General features: G+C 37.2%; 1 protein-coding gene across 1 annotated transcript in view; it reads left to right on the forward strand.

Moving 5' to 3' along the window:
- Positions 1 to 908: 908 nt before the first annotated feature.
- The window catches only part of LOC310739690 (tetratricopeptide repeat protein 39A), a 22,114-nt gene continuing 8,006 nt past the window's right edge, over positions 909 to 15,016 (forward strand). Inside the window, 14 exon segments of the mRNA XM_083565865.1 lie at positions 909 to 1,300; positions 4,013 to 4,117; positions 6,097 to 6,228; positions 8,384 to 8,442; positions 8,597 to 8,664; positions 9,038 to 9,102; positions 9,886 to 9,985; positions 10,096 to 10,161; positions 12,506 to 12,614; positions 13,607 to 13,674; positions 14,001 to 14,060; positions 14,492 to 14,548; positions 14,550 to 14,654; positions 14,945 to 15,016. The exon segment at positions 14,945 to 15,016 is cut by the window's right edge and continues 20 nt beyond it. Of these exon segments, the coding sequence (XP_083421991.1) occupies positions 1,266 to 1,300; positions 4,013 to 4,117; positions 6,097 to 6,228; positions 8,384 to 8,442; positions 8,597 to 8,664; positions 9,038 to 9,102; positions 9,886 to 9,985; positions 10,096 to 10,161; positions 12,506 to 12,614; positions 13,607 to 13,674; positions 14,001 to 14,060; positions 14,492 to 14,548; positions 14,550 to 14,654; positions 14,945 to 15,016 (1,101 nt within the window). The 5' untranslated portion in view covers positions 909 to 1,265.

Consider the following 15,016-nt stretch of genomic DNA (forward strand, 5'->3'; position numbering starts at 1 on the left):
AACCTTTTTCAGACTGATAGATCTCAATTACTTTCTTTCTCATTTGTTTCTGAATTCTTTGGATCTCAGCTTGCTGTCTAGCTTTTAAGGATCTTTTGGTCTACTTCATTTTGTCAGGCAGGTCATATTTAATAGATTTCCTGATTGCGAACAGGTGTGGCAGTAATCAGGCCTGGGCGTGGCTAAAGAAATTGAACTCAGGTGTGATAAACCACAGTTTTAACAAGGGGGCAAACCCTATTACACAGGGCCATGTTGTTTTGGATTTTGTTTTCCCTCAATAATAAAAACCTTCATTTAAAAACTGCATGTTGTGTTCACTTGGGTTATCTTTTACTAACATTTAAATTAGTTTGATTATCTGAAACATTAAAGTGTGACAAACATGCAAAAAAAACAAGAAATCAGGCAAACACTTTTTCAGACCACTGTAAATTCAAGATTTGGTCAAATATAAAAAGACTATCTGCTACAGAAGCCAAGCTAATCTTAATGTTCTTGGACTCAAACTTAATGGTTGTAAAAGTTATGTAAAAGCTGCCAAGGAGGGATAAATGACAAAGGTGTGGTGGGTGAAAGAGGTCAAGATGAAACTGAGAAGTGTATGTTTGCTTTTGGGGATGTACATTCTTTGAGATTTCCTACCCATTTTAATAAAGGTTTATCAAACTAGATTTCAAAGTAAAGCTGGTAAAAAATAAAAATGAATAACTTTGTGGCGCCATGGTCCTCAGAATCCAGTCTGGAGAAACACATATGTGCTTTTTCTGTTATTAAAGTAGTGTAAATCACCATGTACCATTAAATAAGTTATGACGTCATTATATCATAATATGTGAAGTAGATAGTTAGATCTAAGCAACCCGAAAATTTCAAACTTGGCTTTATTTTTTTTCCTTCTACACTCAACACTCAGGTTTTTAAAACTGGCTAAACAGCCAGACCAAATTAGGTGGTGATGATGTCAAAAGTTATTGCAGTGGTGGCTTGAAGCCCAACCGGCTTTGACGAGGAGGAGCCAAGCAGCGGTCGCGTTTCCCGGAGCGACAGCACGCAGGAGAAAACCCGAGCAGCCTTTTTCACACGACTTGTGCGGCTACTGCTGAAGTCCTCAAGATTCCGAAACTCAATGCGACTAACTGCTTCTCCGCACCAACTGTCGGCTCTGTACTCCGAAGTCATTGGCTGTTTGGAAGCGAGCCGAGCCCGGAGCACTTTCTGACAGGTGTTTCAGTTCCACCCAGGATTTGGAGGAAACTGAAATCATGTCCAACGGGAAAGATGCACCTGTTAGTGCAAAGTAAGTAGGAACAGCTGCTCTCGGCTTAGGCGCTCCCGCAATGCCGTGTGAACGCGTTAACAGATCAGTACGACCAGCCTCTGGAGTCCTGCTTAATTGGATCTTTCTTTTTTTTTTTTTTAAGCGGAGTGACAATTCAATTACACGATCGCCTTTAATGATTTCGACCGTAAAATAAGCTGTGCGCGCGCGCGAGCGGTTCTGTGTGTGCGCGCGTGGGTTTTGCGAATTTTCACTGCACTTCTTCTCAAACTTCAGCTCTGTTTTCTAGCTGATTCAGTTTATTTGTGATGACCATTGCAGTTTGTTTAGAATATTCTTCTGACTTGGGTTAGTTTTCACACCCCTCCCTCCCTCTCTTCTCCTCTCCCCCTTCTCTTCTCCTCTCCCCCTCTCTTCCTTCCTTGTTGTGTAATTGCTTTTTGTGCACACAGCTGTGTGTCAGTGTGAGAACCAGTTCAATTCCATTTAGGTTTATTAACATGATCTCAAAGCAGCTTTAGAGAGAGAAATAGACCATCAAATCTGAATGTATATGTCCCTATACGTTTATCTCATATAAGTTCAAACCCAGTTAACTCTTCAGTATCAGAATCAGAAATAGCTTTATTACCAAGTATGCTTACACACACAAAGAATTTGACTTGGTGTCAGGAGCTTCAAGTGCAGAAGAAGTACAGACATAATGTAACAGAATTGTAAAACCAGACAGTTAAATAATGCAATATATACAAAGTAAGAATGTTGTTAAATAAATGTACAGATGTTATTTACAAGTGTTTAGTTTACAAATGGACCATTCGGATTCTATGTACAAATGTGTCAGTTATGGTGGACACTCTTGGGTTCGTGAACTTGATCTTAAAACACACAGCAGTCACACTTCACTGTACTTTAAAGTAATGCTGAATATTTATAAGAAGAAGAAAAAGAAGAAAGTCTTTTCCCTATACAAGTATACTGAAGTTGCATGGTTCTAAGTGCACACAAATGTATCAATATTCACTTAATAGGACTACCAGTACACCTGTGTACATGTTTCATGTATTTATTCACGTGACAGCAGCTCATTGTTTACACGTTTAAAGTTCATGGTAAAAAAAAAAAAAAAAAAGCTTTCATTATTGTCTATATAAATATTCAGTGATGAAAATGTGACTATGAGCATGACATGGTTTGCTAGTGCAAGATGGATAGATTTGACTAAATCAACACTGGCCAGGTGATTTTCCCAGTTTTCCCACTCTTTATTCGAAAAGATTCAGTGAGCCCATGCCCATTGAAGTCTCCAATTTGTGTTCTGCTGATTTGATAGAACATTTTGTGTGTAGCACAGATGCATTTCTGCTTACCACAGTTGTAAAATGGTGTTACCATCACCTTCCTTTCAGCTTAAACCCATCTGGCCATTTATCTTTGGCCTCTCTCATCATAAAGGTGTTTCTGTTGCTTGAAAAAAAAAAGGATTTTATTTTTTTGTAATTTCACACCTTTCCAGACTGTTGTGTGTGAAAAATACAGGCGATCAGCAGTTTCTGAAAGACTCAAACTAGACTTTCTGGCACCAGCAACCATCAGCAAAGTCACCAATATCACATTTTTATCTTCATTGTGATATTTGATATGAGCATCAGATTAGAGAAAAACATCAGACCTGTATCTGCACAATGATTGCATTTTATGTATTGTGGTGCTGTACTGCGATTGGCTGATTAAATAATTGTATGAATAAGCAGGTGTACAGGTGTTCCTGCTCAATAACTGTATATAAAGACTATTTCTATCTATCTATCTATCTATCTATCTATCTATCTATCTATCTATCTATCTATCTATCTATCTATCTATCACGTACAAATATGTATGTAGGAATATTACATTGCACATTTTTTTTTGTATATTTGCACTGTTGAAACATAAGCCGCTAAAAAGTAACTATCAGCTGTAGGATGCCTAATCAGAGCAAACATAACTGAGACACCTGGGAGTGAGGAAAAGAAAGAAAGAAAGAAAAAAAGAAATGAGAGAGAGAGAGAGAGAGAGAGAGTGTGGGTGTGTCTGTGTGTCTTGCATTATGTTTCACAAAGCTGTACATGTGACAAAATTCCCAGCACTTCCTAGCAACTGTATGTATGTGTTTGTGTGTGTGCGTGCGTGCGTGCGCGCGCATGTGTGTGTATATCCATGTATTTTTTGAAATAGTAAAATAGCCCATGAACTGAATTTCACAATTCTGAACCTATGGTGATAAGATTCCAATCTGCCACGTAGGAGAAAGTGTACCATTTAAGTGTGTGTGTGTGTGTGTGTGTGTGTGTGTGTGTGTGTGTGTGTGTGTGTGTGTGTGTGTGTGTTTTCTTTATATTGGGACAGGCCTAATATCTCATATTATCCCACTAGATCATCTTACAGTTTAATAAATCTTTCTGCTCAACTAATATATTAAAATGTTGTTATTGGACCTCTTATTATGAATCACCACCATTTTACTTTCTCTTATTGCACTGGGGGCTTTTTATAGCCTCAGGTATACTGTGTCATAAGGCATAATTTATAATTAATAAAGGGCATGTTTCAAAGCGGAAGACATTACTTATGAATTTTTTATCATCTTAGTACGCTCAATGTTTTCATCAGGTGAAAAACCTTCATTCTGTCAAGAAGTAAGTAATTTGATTATTTGGTGCTGTTTTTGTGCTTATCTTGACTCAGCTCTATACAGACGTCCTTAAAAACCTGCCTTGATGAGTGTATGGAGGCCTTGGATCTGTTCCTCAACAATCATTTCAGCGAGAGTCTAGACAAACTGCAGCCACGGTGAGAGCAAGTAGTTCTGCCTCAGTCTTTTGCTTTACTTTTTTTTTTTTTTTTTTTTACAGCTCTGTCATTCTCTACATGCACTACACCCAGATTAACACAAGAATCCAATAATGTCATTAACGAAAGACAGATAAAGAGTAGTGTAAAAGTATGGCTACTACACTAGGAGCAAATTGTGTTTAATCTTTCAAATGCCTTAATGATTAGGATTAACCATGACCTGACTTTCGGCTGAAATGTTTCACTGTCTGTTTGAATATGTGCGTAATGCCAACTCCCTTGACCAGGATGTGAGGTGTTTACCCAAGTTCACACCCAAAGACACACACACTCATGCACTAAATAGAGACTGCCTTGATCAGGAAGCAAGAACGCCACTGTGTGTGTTGTGAGTGTGTTAACAAATGCATGGAACTAATTCCTTCTTGTGTATAAATCCTGATTCAGATATACCAAGTCCTTAGAATGATTACTGCATTGAAAGCACTTGATATGAGAAACTGTCGTTTTGACACTGGAGTTAAACTATGCTGTCAAATCATATGGTCCAGAGGGTCCTCATATGACGAATCCAATTAACTACAGAGGAAATAGCAAGGCTTGTTTATATTTCTGTGCTATATTTCTGCAAAAAGACAGTAAAGCAGAAAGTGTTTTTACAACAGTACAATAATATTCTAAAGCAAGCCTCTGAAAGTGCTTAATCATATTGAATAGGGTTAAATGAGTGCGTTATTATATCACTGTATTAACGTATTTTCTCACAGGGGCATGCTTATGTTTATATTTAAACTGGAAGTGAATCGAAAAACAGAGATTTGATGAAACCTTGAGATGGAAAAAGGGAAACATCAAAACAGTTATTTCTTCATTTAAATAAAAAGTGTGCTAAAGCAAATGTTATATAACTTGCCTGGGACCAGATTATTGTTCTACATTAATCTGAATATTGTGGGCAGATGTGTGTTTTTTATGTGCCCTAATGTTCCACTGCTACTGCATGTGAAATTGGAAAATTAAGTAGATAAAATACAACTTGTTTAACTTTAACCTTCCATGTAGGCCTTTGTTGATCTTAAGATCAGAAAAACTCTCCGTTCTGTTTAGGATGTGAGAGCTTGTGCAACTCAGGAAGATGTAAGTTTTGGGCTTTGGAAAGTTGTAGGTTTGTGGGAAATGAAAGAGCTCATATGTATGGCAGGAGCTTGTGAATATAAGGTGGGTGGATTTTCATGAACATCAGGTTGAAAGGAGCTTGTGGACTATGGTATGGTGGAAATGCTGTAAAAGAGCCTATTTTTAGAAGCATTGTCTTTTAGACCTTGATACCAAAGGAAATCTGGGCAACTCAGCTAAGACACCAAGAAAAAAACGTGTAATATATCATTGAGGATTGAGGCACAAATGAACTTCCAGGAATGAGTAAACTAGGGTCCAAAAAGGTTCGACTAACCCCCAAGGCAACAACAAAGGACTTAGTGAAAGATATAAATGCCTCAGGTACCACAATTTGTACATCCACCATTAAGAATGCTAATTATCCCTGGTTTGCAGGTAATTACCAGATTTTTGAATGATTCTTCTCTGGTCAGACACAAAATATATTAAGTTTGCCTATACATGTCTTAGGAAGAATAAGCAGTAATGTGAAAATGCTTCTTCGAGCTAAGCAATTAAAAGGCAATGCCACTAAATATTAACAAAGTGTATATAAGTCTTTGACTGTGAAAATCTGATATAGTAAATAAAAGCTAAAATATACGCTTCACTAATATTTTGAAACAGGTTCTTATGAAAATAAAGTAGATACTCGAATCTTAACAATAATGTATGGTAACATGAAATGTGTGCATTGGGTGTGTGTAATAATGTGTTGTGTATGTAAACTTTGGGCCCGAACTGTAAGCAGTGTGGGATTAGGTTGGTTTAAGTTGAGTGTGGGTTTGTCTTTAACATTATGTGATGTCATGTTGCAGATGTAAAGAGAGTATGTATCATGCTCTGATCTACGCTACAGTGCTAGAGATGCAGGCTATGATGACGTTTCAACACGATGACATTGTCAACGCAGGAAACACAATGAAGAGAGCTCAAGAAGTTTGCCAGAGGTAAACACATGTATTCACACACACACACACACACACACACACACACACACATATGTAGACAATGTTATTTATCTTTTAAAAATACCTTCCCAATGCATACGTGTAAGCAGTATAAAAAGCCCATGATATATGGACATTTTGGAAAATGAGTACAATATCATGAGTTGAAACAGACAGTTACTTGGTGGTAGTGGTGATTTGCAGGGGTTTGTATAGGGATGAAGGACAGTCCTGTCTTAATAGCTTCAAATGCTTGACAGCTGACATTGTCAACCATTAAATGTGATTGACATTATCTCTTAATGCCTAGCCTGCTATAATGAATGCTGCCCTGTAGTCATGAAGAGGCTCTTGATTGGAGTAAAGTCTGTATTCTTAAAAAAAATACTGCTTCAGGAGAGAATTATAAAAATGTTACCCAATTTATGGTATATTTTGTAAGCAAAAGTGATTTCATAATGAAAATGAATGAGGATAATCAAGGATTAGATTTGCTTTTCTTACTCATACAGGGTTGTAATAATGTGAAATAGTGGCCACTGCTCCTACAGCAGGTTGAGAAGAGCCTGGAAAGGTGGGGGTACATGCTGGAGAGAAGGGGAATGAAAGTCAGTAGGAGTAAGAGAAAGTATATTTGTGTGAATGAGAGGGAGGGCAGTGGAGTGGTGCGGTTGCAGGGAGAAGAGGTGGTGAAGGTGGAGGAGTTCAGGTACCTGGGGTCAACAGTGCAAAGTAATGAAGAAGAAGAATGAGAAGTGCAGGCAGGGTGAAGTGGGTGGAGAAGAGTGGCAGGAGTGATTTGTGATAGAAGGGTATCTACGAGAGTGAAAGGGAAAGTTTATAGGACTGTGGTGGGACCTGCGATGTTGTATGTTTTAGAGAGAGTGGCATTGAGTAAAAGACAGGAGGTGGAGCTGGAGGTAGCAGAGCTGAAGATGTTGAGGTTTTCGTTAAGAGTGATAAGGATGGACAGGATTAGAAATGAGTTTATTAGAGGGAGAGCGCATGTAGGACGTTTTGGAGACAATGGTGAGGGAGGCGAGATTGAGATGGTTTGGACATGTACAGAGGAGGGACATGGGGTATATCGGTCGAAGAATGCTGAGGAGGGAGCCACCAGAAAGGAGGAAAAGAGGAACACCAAGGAGGAGGTTTATAAATGTAGTGAGGGAAGACATGCAGGTAGTTGGGTTGAAAGAGGCAGATGTAGTGGACAGCGGGGTTTGGAGACGAAATGGCACTGCTCCTACACAAATCATGATTCATTGTCATTTATGATTTCAATAAAGAAAAGTATGAGTTTGTCATATGTTTACTCACCATCCACATTATACAGAACACCTGTACACTTGAATATTCATGCAGTTATGTAATCAACCAAACATGTGGCAGCAGCACAATGAATAAATTCTGGCAGAATACAGGTCAAGAGTTATAGTTAATTTTCACATCGTACATCAGAATGGAAAAAAAATTTAATCTCTGTTTTTATTTGTAAAAATAAAAAAGAAATCTGGTCCCAGACAAGATGATTTGAGTATTTCACAAACTAGACATATACTGAGATTTTTTTCACAAACTGTTTTCTCTTGATTTTACATGGTTTGGTGAAAAAACAAAATCCTGTGAGCAGAGAGTCTGCATGCTAAAGCATCTTGATGAGAAAGATCAGAGCAGAATAACCAGATTGGTATCAGTTGATAGGAAGTCTGTAGTCACACTCCACAACTGTGGTGAGCTGAAACCTGTTTTAGAATGCACACTACAACAATCTTAAGATGCACTATAATAACAGATCACATCAAGTTCCGTTCCTGCTAGCCAAGAGCAGCAGTTTAAAGCAACTTGGGCACAGACTCAAACTAGACAAATGAAGAGTGGGGGGAAAAATGTACTGTGTTTTTTTCCCCCCCAGTTTTCAACTGTCTAGTTTAGGTAACCAGACCATCTGACACCAACTATGCAATGGATAAAGTCACAGATCAAATTCTGATGTTTGAACATAAACCGAAGTTGGTATGATCACGATTGTGTAATGTGTTGCTGCCACATGCTTGGCTCATTCGATGCTGGCATGAATGTGCATAAACAGTGAGTGTGCTTTACATTTAGAAATAATGATAAGCGAGAGGGTCTGTGGGTTTTCCCTTTACAGGTTTCGTAAGAGGTCTGGTAGTCTGGCAGCCAGAGCAGCAGGAGACGAGCTGTCTGAAGGTAAGTAATGTGAGCCTCTTTAAATTTGGGAACGTGTTGAAAATACTGTAAAATTATATAAAATATAATAATACTAATAAGACAGTGCTTTTGTAAGACGCTTTTAAAAATGGCAAAATTCAAAATCTACTGTTTATTGTTCGTTTGTTTATAGTGGAGCTCCATGCTGAGGCGTGCTATGCTGAATGCTTGCTACAAAGAGCTGCTCTTACATTTTTACAGGTTGGTAGAGAGATTTCAGGCAAAACTCCCTACACACAAACAGCCACACACTGTTCCACCGAAAAGTACACCTACACTGATTCACCCACGCACTCGCTTTCAAGCCACCTTATTATAATTTCTAAAAATAAAATTACACCATAAGCCTTCTTCTCCTAGATTTAGGGTTTTATATAATCGTGCATTGTTTTTTTAATTTAATTAAAACTTCGTAAAACGCCTTTCACACTCCTCACTTACGTCTTATAGGATTTGCACTAATTATACAAGTTTACAAGTATAGATGTGGCACCTGGCTCAACCAGTGAGCGATTTTTCTTGCTTGATCAGGATGATTAGCTCAGTCAGTTCTGTTCTATTCCACTGCTGACAGGATGAAAACATGGTGAGTTTCATTAAAGGAGGAATCAAAGTACGAAATAGCTACCTCATATACAAGTAAGTAAGCTTTGTACTCTCTTGACCCAATTACCATTAAAGGAATACTCCAGCGTTTCTGTCTAAACTTTGTCAGCTACACTGGCAGAACATGTGCAGGTATTTTTGGAACATGAGCAGATTGCAGATCTTTGCTAATTATTTGTTTGTAGATGCACTCGGACAAGTAGGTCCTACAATCAGGAAGAAGAAAAATCCAATTGTTCCTTGACTTTTATTCATTTTTATTTCACTTCAAAAGGTTTTAATTTTTTTAATATTTTTCAAATGCAACATGGTGTATAAACTCAAAGCTATGGTGTAAACTATTGTGTAAAATCTATATATTAGTCAAGTTGAGATATAGGTTACAGAATAATTTTTATTATTATTCATTATTCAAATAGATGACAGATGATCTTCAGAAAAATTTAAATCTATCCTGATCCAGACTTTTTACTGTATTTCTCTACCAGTTTGGTTGAGGATGCCAGGAAGCCACAATCTGTAAGCCTATAACTGACAGAACAGAAGCTCAATTTACAAATAGCCTTGACTAAAAAATTATGGATTTTTTTTTTTTAGTTTTTAATAGACAAAGGTTGGAAAAAAGAACCCAAATCAATATATTGGTGAATCAGATGTTTTTTCCTCAAAGTGAAAGTTAATGTGAAGACCTTTGTACATAAAGGTTTGTCGTTACACATTGATGCTGGGATGCATCTATATCCTTCTATAAATTAGCATTCATACAAGCCCATAGTGCAGTTACAGGAAATTATCTTTCTCTTTTTATACACACAGGGAGCTCCACTCCTTTATTGAGTCACATAGCTCATTAAAAGGGCTAAATCACAAACACCTGGAAGGAGGGGTGGCGTTTGGAATTGGTGCCTTCAACTTGGTACGTTACAACAAGTTGCTTTTAAGACTTCATAAATGATTAAATGTACTGTGGAAATGTACTTTGTAAAACGAATTTTCAAAGTGGTTTGTCACTCATTTTTCCCCCAGACACTTTCCTTGTTCCCTGCAAGGATTCTTAAGGTTTTGGAGTTTGCTGGATTTTCCGGGGATAAGGTAACACAGTTATTTGTGTTAGTTTCATCAAATACATGAGTAAATGATATCTATTCACTCACTATCCACTTTATTGTGAACACCGACACATTACTATAGTTATCTAATCTATAATTATCTAATCAGGAAGTCATGTGTCAGCAATCTAGAGTTCACACAGAATGGTGAAAAAAAACAAAATGCAACCTTAATTCCAAAAAAAAAAAGTTGGATAAACATATAAACATATTAAATGTTGAAGCTGAGATTTAATAGCATTTTATGGGGAAAAAAATTGTCGTATTGAATTTGATGGGGGCAACAGGTCTCAAAAAAGCTAAAAAAAAAATCACATCTTTTGTCTGTATACTGTACATCTGGGCACTGCTAAGAACATTCCACAGCATTAAGGCACTCCTATACTATCAGGGACTCTGCATTATAAATTAGCTTGGGCCCAGAGAGGATGGTGTCGTTGTTGGATCATGTTCACGCATGCCTTCTTCTTTGCATGATAGAGATTTACCGTATTTTTCGGACTATAAGCCGCTACTTTTTTCCTACGCTTAAACAACGAAGCGGTTAATTTATGAATTTTTCCTGCGTTTTTCCTGGTTTCACAAACTTCAAGCCAAAAAACTGAACCCAATAACATTAGACCAATGAAATTTCCGAACGGAAACAAAAAAAAACGTTCTGAGCTGCACGGCTTCGGGAGAAAAAAAGTAATTTTTTAAACGCACGACGATGCCAAAAGATAAACTCCCGAGAGAAATAGTTGTGAAAGAAAGGAGGAAGACAGTGAACAATGACTTTCTTGGTCGGCTACTGTTTAGATACAAGCCGTTGTAACGCGCTGAGTCTGGGTGAAGCGCTAAGTCCAGTTGCAAATAATATCATATAAGCACAGACAGGTTTCCAAAACTCGTGCTTTTTTTATTTTTCTTGGCAACAGCGTTAAGGGTTAGTCAAAGAAACTTAGAAATGAGCATCAGAAAATAATAAGGACATAATCCTCGTCTTGAACACACGCAGTAATAGTGGCAAAATGCAGTGCCGGTCTATTCCCAAATGCTCCTAAAGGAAAGGCAAAATATTTCACCCGTTACACCGCGTGTAACATGTCTTTCGTTAAAGCCTGTGTAAAGTATAGACAGGTGCGGCTTATTTATGTTAAAAATAAAAATATTTGTAAAATTCAGTGGGTATATATGGGTACGCTTTATAGTCCGGAAATTACGGTAACCTGCATTTTTGGATGACATGGCAAACTGGGTTCAAATACAATGATTTCTGGAGGTGTTAATGAGTGATTGCATTGCAGTCCAGTGATTACAGAATCAGGACTGCTTTCATCTGAGGGCCCAAAGATTATGAGCATCCAATATAAATTTTTTTCCTTGTACACAGAGATTTTTGATGATATTTTGTACTTTAAAAGGTGAGAGATTCAACTGTTTTGTGATTTTATTTTGAAGAACATTATATTGAAATTGTTCCACAATTTGTAGACACAGTGTTTCACGATTTGTTTGTGATAAAAGGGTATCTGCAAAAGTTAAAGGGAAAGTTTATAAGACTGAATAATACTTTATTAATCCCATACGGAAATTGTTTGGTTGCAGTTGCTCACAGTAGAAGGTCAAAGTAAAGATTAAATAAAAAAAAAATTAATAAATATACATATTAAGGTATATATTAGGTGAAATTAAATGTGTAGCCGCAGTGAAAAACAGATAGCAGGAAAGTCAGACTACAATAATAGTTACATGTAACTAACTGTTATGATTGCACCAATATAATTGCCCAAAATATACACAATCATCTTACTGACCTGTTGTCAATAAACCTATTTAGTGTATTGTTTTTCCAACTGTTTAATTGTAATTAACTTTAACTTTTTCCAGACTTTTGTTGCCCTGTCCCAACTTTAAATCCAAACAGCCATTAAATCCAAAATTGCCTTATTGTTTTCCTTAGAATAAAACATTTTCTCAGTTTGAACATTTGATATGTTTCCTATGTTCTAGTGTAAATAAAATAAGTGTTTGAGATTTGCAAATCATTGCATTATGCTTTATTTACAGTTTACAGTGTCCCAACTTTTTAGAATTGGGCTTGTAAATAAAAAATCTTTAAAAAGACATTGAGGAGGATGACGAGACTGGTCTGAGATGACAGGAAGCTTATAGTAACCCAAATAAACAATCTTCACACTAATAATTTTTTACACTTGTCATGCAGCATTTTATGCCGTGTGTGTGTGTGTGTGTGTGTGTGTGTGTGTGTGTGTGTGTGTGTGTGTGTGTGTGTGTGTGTGTGTGTGTGTGTGTGTGTGTGTGTGTGTGTGTGTGTGCGCGTATAGGAATATGGGCTTGCCAAGCTGCACGAAGGAGCTACTACCTATAACCTGCGTTCTATGCTTTGTGCCCTGCTGCTGCTCTGTTACTACACCTTCCTCTCATTTATTTTAGGTAACGTCAGCACTTGTTTTTTTATACCTGCTACCACTAGTACCCACATTCGTAATTAAAATCCTAATTACGCATATTAATGATAGCATAGTAAAATCTGAAGTATACTGTAGTAATGTAGTGATGTAGCACATATATTTCCTTTTGAAACACAGTAAGTAGCAGTAAGTGTTAGATTTAAAGTTATATTTGTTATAATAGAAAAAATAATTAGTTGAAATAATTATTAGGTAGAAGAAGTAATAACGGTTCTACCACTTTTGTTTAAGAACACAAAAATGATTTGCGGCTTCACATAGCAGCAGCAAGAATGATCTCCAAAATAACAATACTTTTAATAGCAACAAATGTCAAATTATTTTTTGTGCAGTACTGTAGTTAGTTTCAGCATTCTCGACATTCTTGTATGTAGTCCTTAGTTCAATTTTTGTTGGGTAGTAAAGAACCCAATAAAATGACAGATTTGATTATGCACCAGAACAAATAAACCCCCCCAAAAAAAAGGATGTGTTTTGAAGGTAAAACTCTGTAGTGTTGTGTTGTATTGGGCTGTATGACAATATTGTGTAATGAAGTACGTTACAATGCACTTTTGTAAAATGTTCATATTGATTTAAATTAAGATGTATGTAAACAAAATGTTCATTTAGTTAAGTAATTAATAATTAAAACCAATGTAATTATTACAGAATTATATTTTCAGTTTATTATTGTTGATAAAATTGTAATCATGATGTTTTTGTCATATTGCCCACACCTATTGTAGTACATTATCTTCATATTAATTGTATACATTTTTTGACCACTATCTAAAGTGTAGAGCACCACAAGATAAAAATGGGTCCTCATATTTTTTTTTTTTCACAAACTGGAGATGGTCCGATTCAATTATTAGTTTTGAAGCAATATATACGGCAACTGCAGACATATAAGATGTACCATAAGATGCCACGTTACAACCAGCACAAATATTCATTTATTTTTCTGTGCAGGGACGGGTGAGGGAGAAGTAACCGATGCTGAGAAACTGCTGAAGCCGTTTCGGCTACGATATCCACGTGTAGGTCTCGCTCGCATTTCTCTCTCTCTCTCTCTCTCTCTCTCTCTCTCTCTCTCTCTCTCTCTCTCTCTCTCTCTCTCTCTCTCTCTCTCTCTCTCTCTCTCTCTCTCTCTCTCTCTCTCTCTCTCTCTCTCTCTCTCTCCTCTCTCTCTCTCTCTCTCTCTCTCTCTCTCTCTCTCTCTCTCTCTCTCTCTCTCTCTCTCTCTCTCTCTCTCTCTCTTTTTCTCTCGCTCTCTAATTTGTAACTGGCCTTTAAAAGCTCTTGAGCAACATGCCGTAGCTGTACTTTTTGTAGCTGAATCTTTCCTCTGCATCTCTTCTCAAGGGGGGCGATTTTTCTTTTCTTTGCGGGCAGAGTGGAGGAAATAAAAGGCAACATAGATGAGGTGAGTGAATTGAGGGTTGCGTGTCGGGAATATGTTTCTGCTGCAATCTCATTTTAATCAGCGTCCCTCAGTTTTGTGGATTGTTGAGCTTCTATATTGTTGGGTGTCATAGTTCCAAAACCAATGGCCATACCCCATAAACATAAAGTATAAATATATTTAAACAAAACAATTAGGACTTTAAGTATTTACTTCCTGTGTTAACATCCACTATTTGAAACTGTATTATTAGTCAGGTTTTTTTTAAATCTGTGACGACACTGGCTGTAAAGTCGACTGCTATCCAAGGACAAAGCACAAACTGATCTCTTGTTAAGCTTTTCAGCATTATATTTATAGATTTTCACTTGAATGTCAAGTGGACAGAGGTTTTAATGCTTTCTTTATTTCACTACCAAAATTTGCATTACTAAGTTTGTGTCTATACCCAGGCAATATTGCTGTTTGAGGATGGATGTAAAGCGCAACAGGCCTGGAAGCAGTTTCACCCACATGTGTTACTGGGAACTGATGTGGTGCTTCACCTACAAGAGGCACTGGAAGATGGCCTACTTCTACGCTGACCTGCTCAGCCAGGAAAGCCGCTGGTCCAAGGTCAGCCAGCACTTCTGTCCAATATATTAGTTAAGATTCTAGGGCTTAATTGCTTAATTTCCAAGACATGCTGAGTGAAGAGCAGAGTTAAGTAATATAAGTGATGTGTGTCCATGAGCGACCATCTGTCCGGCCAACAGCTCTTTTGAAGTTGTTTTAATTCCTGAAGTGAGAATACCAGTTGGATTTTAACTCAAATCTTATTTTTTTTTAAAATGCTAAATGAGAATGAGTGCATTGTATCACTCTGATCCTGCTTTTTTATTTTTTTCTATCCATCTCTCTCTCAGGCTATGTATGTGTATATGAAGGCTGCTTGTCTCAGTATGCTGCCAAAAGGGGAGGCTCGGCCATTTGGGGAG

The sequence above is a fragment of the Silurus aristotelis genome, assembly GCF_946808225.1.
Source record: "Silurus aristotelis genome assembly, chromosome: 17".
NCBI classification, from domain to species: Eukaryota; Metazoa; Chordata; class Actinopteri; order Siluriformes; family Siluridae; genus Silurus; species Silurus aristotelis.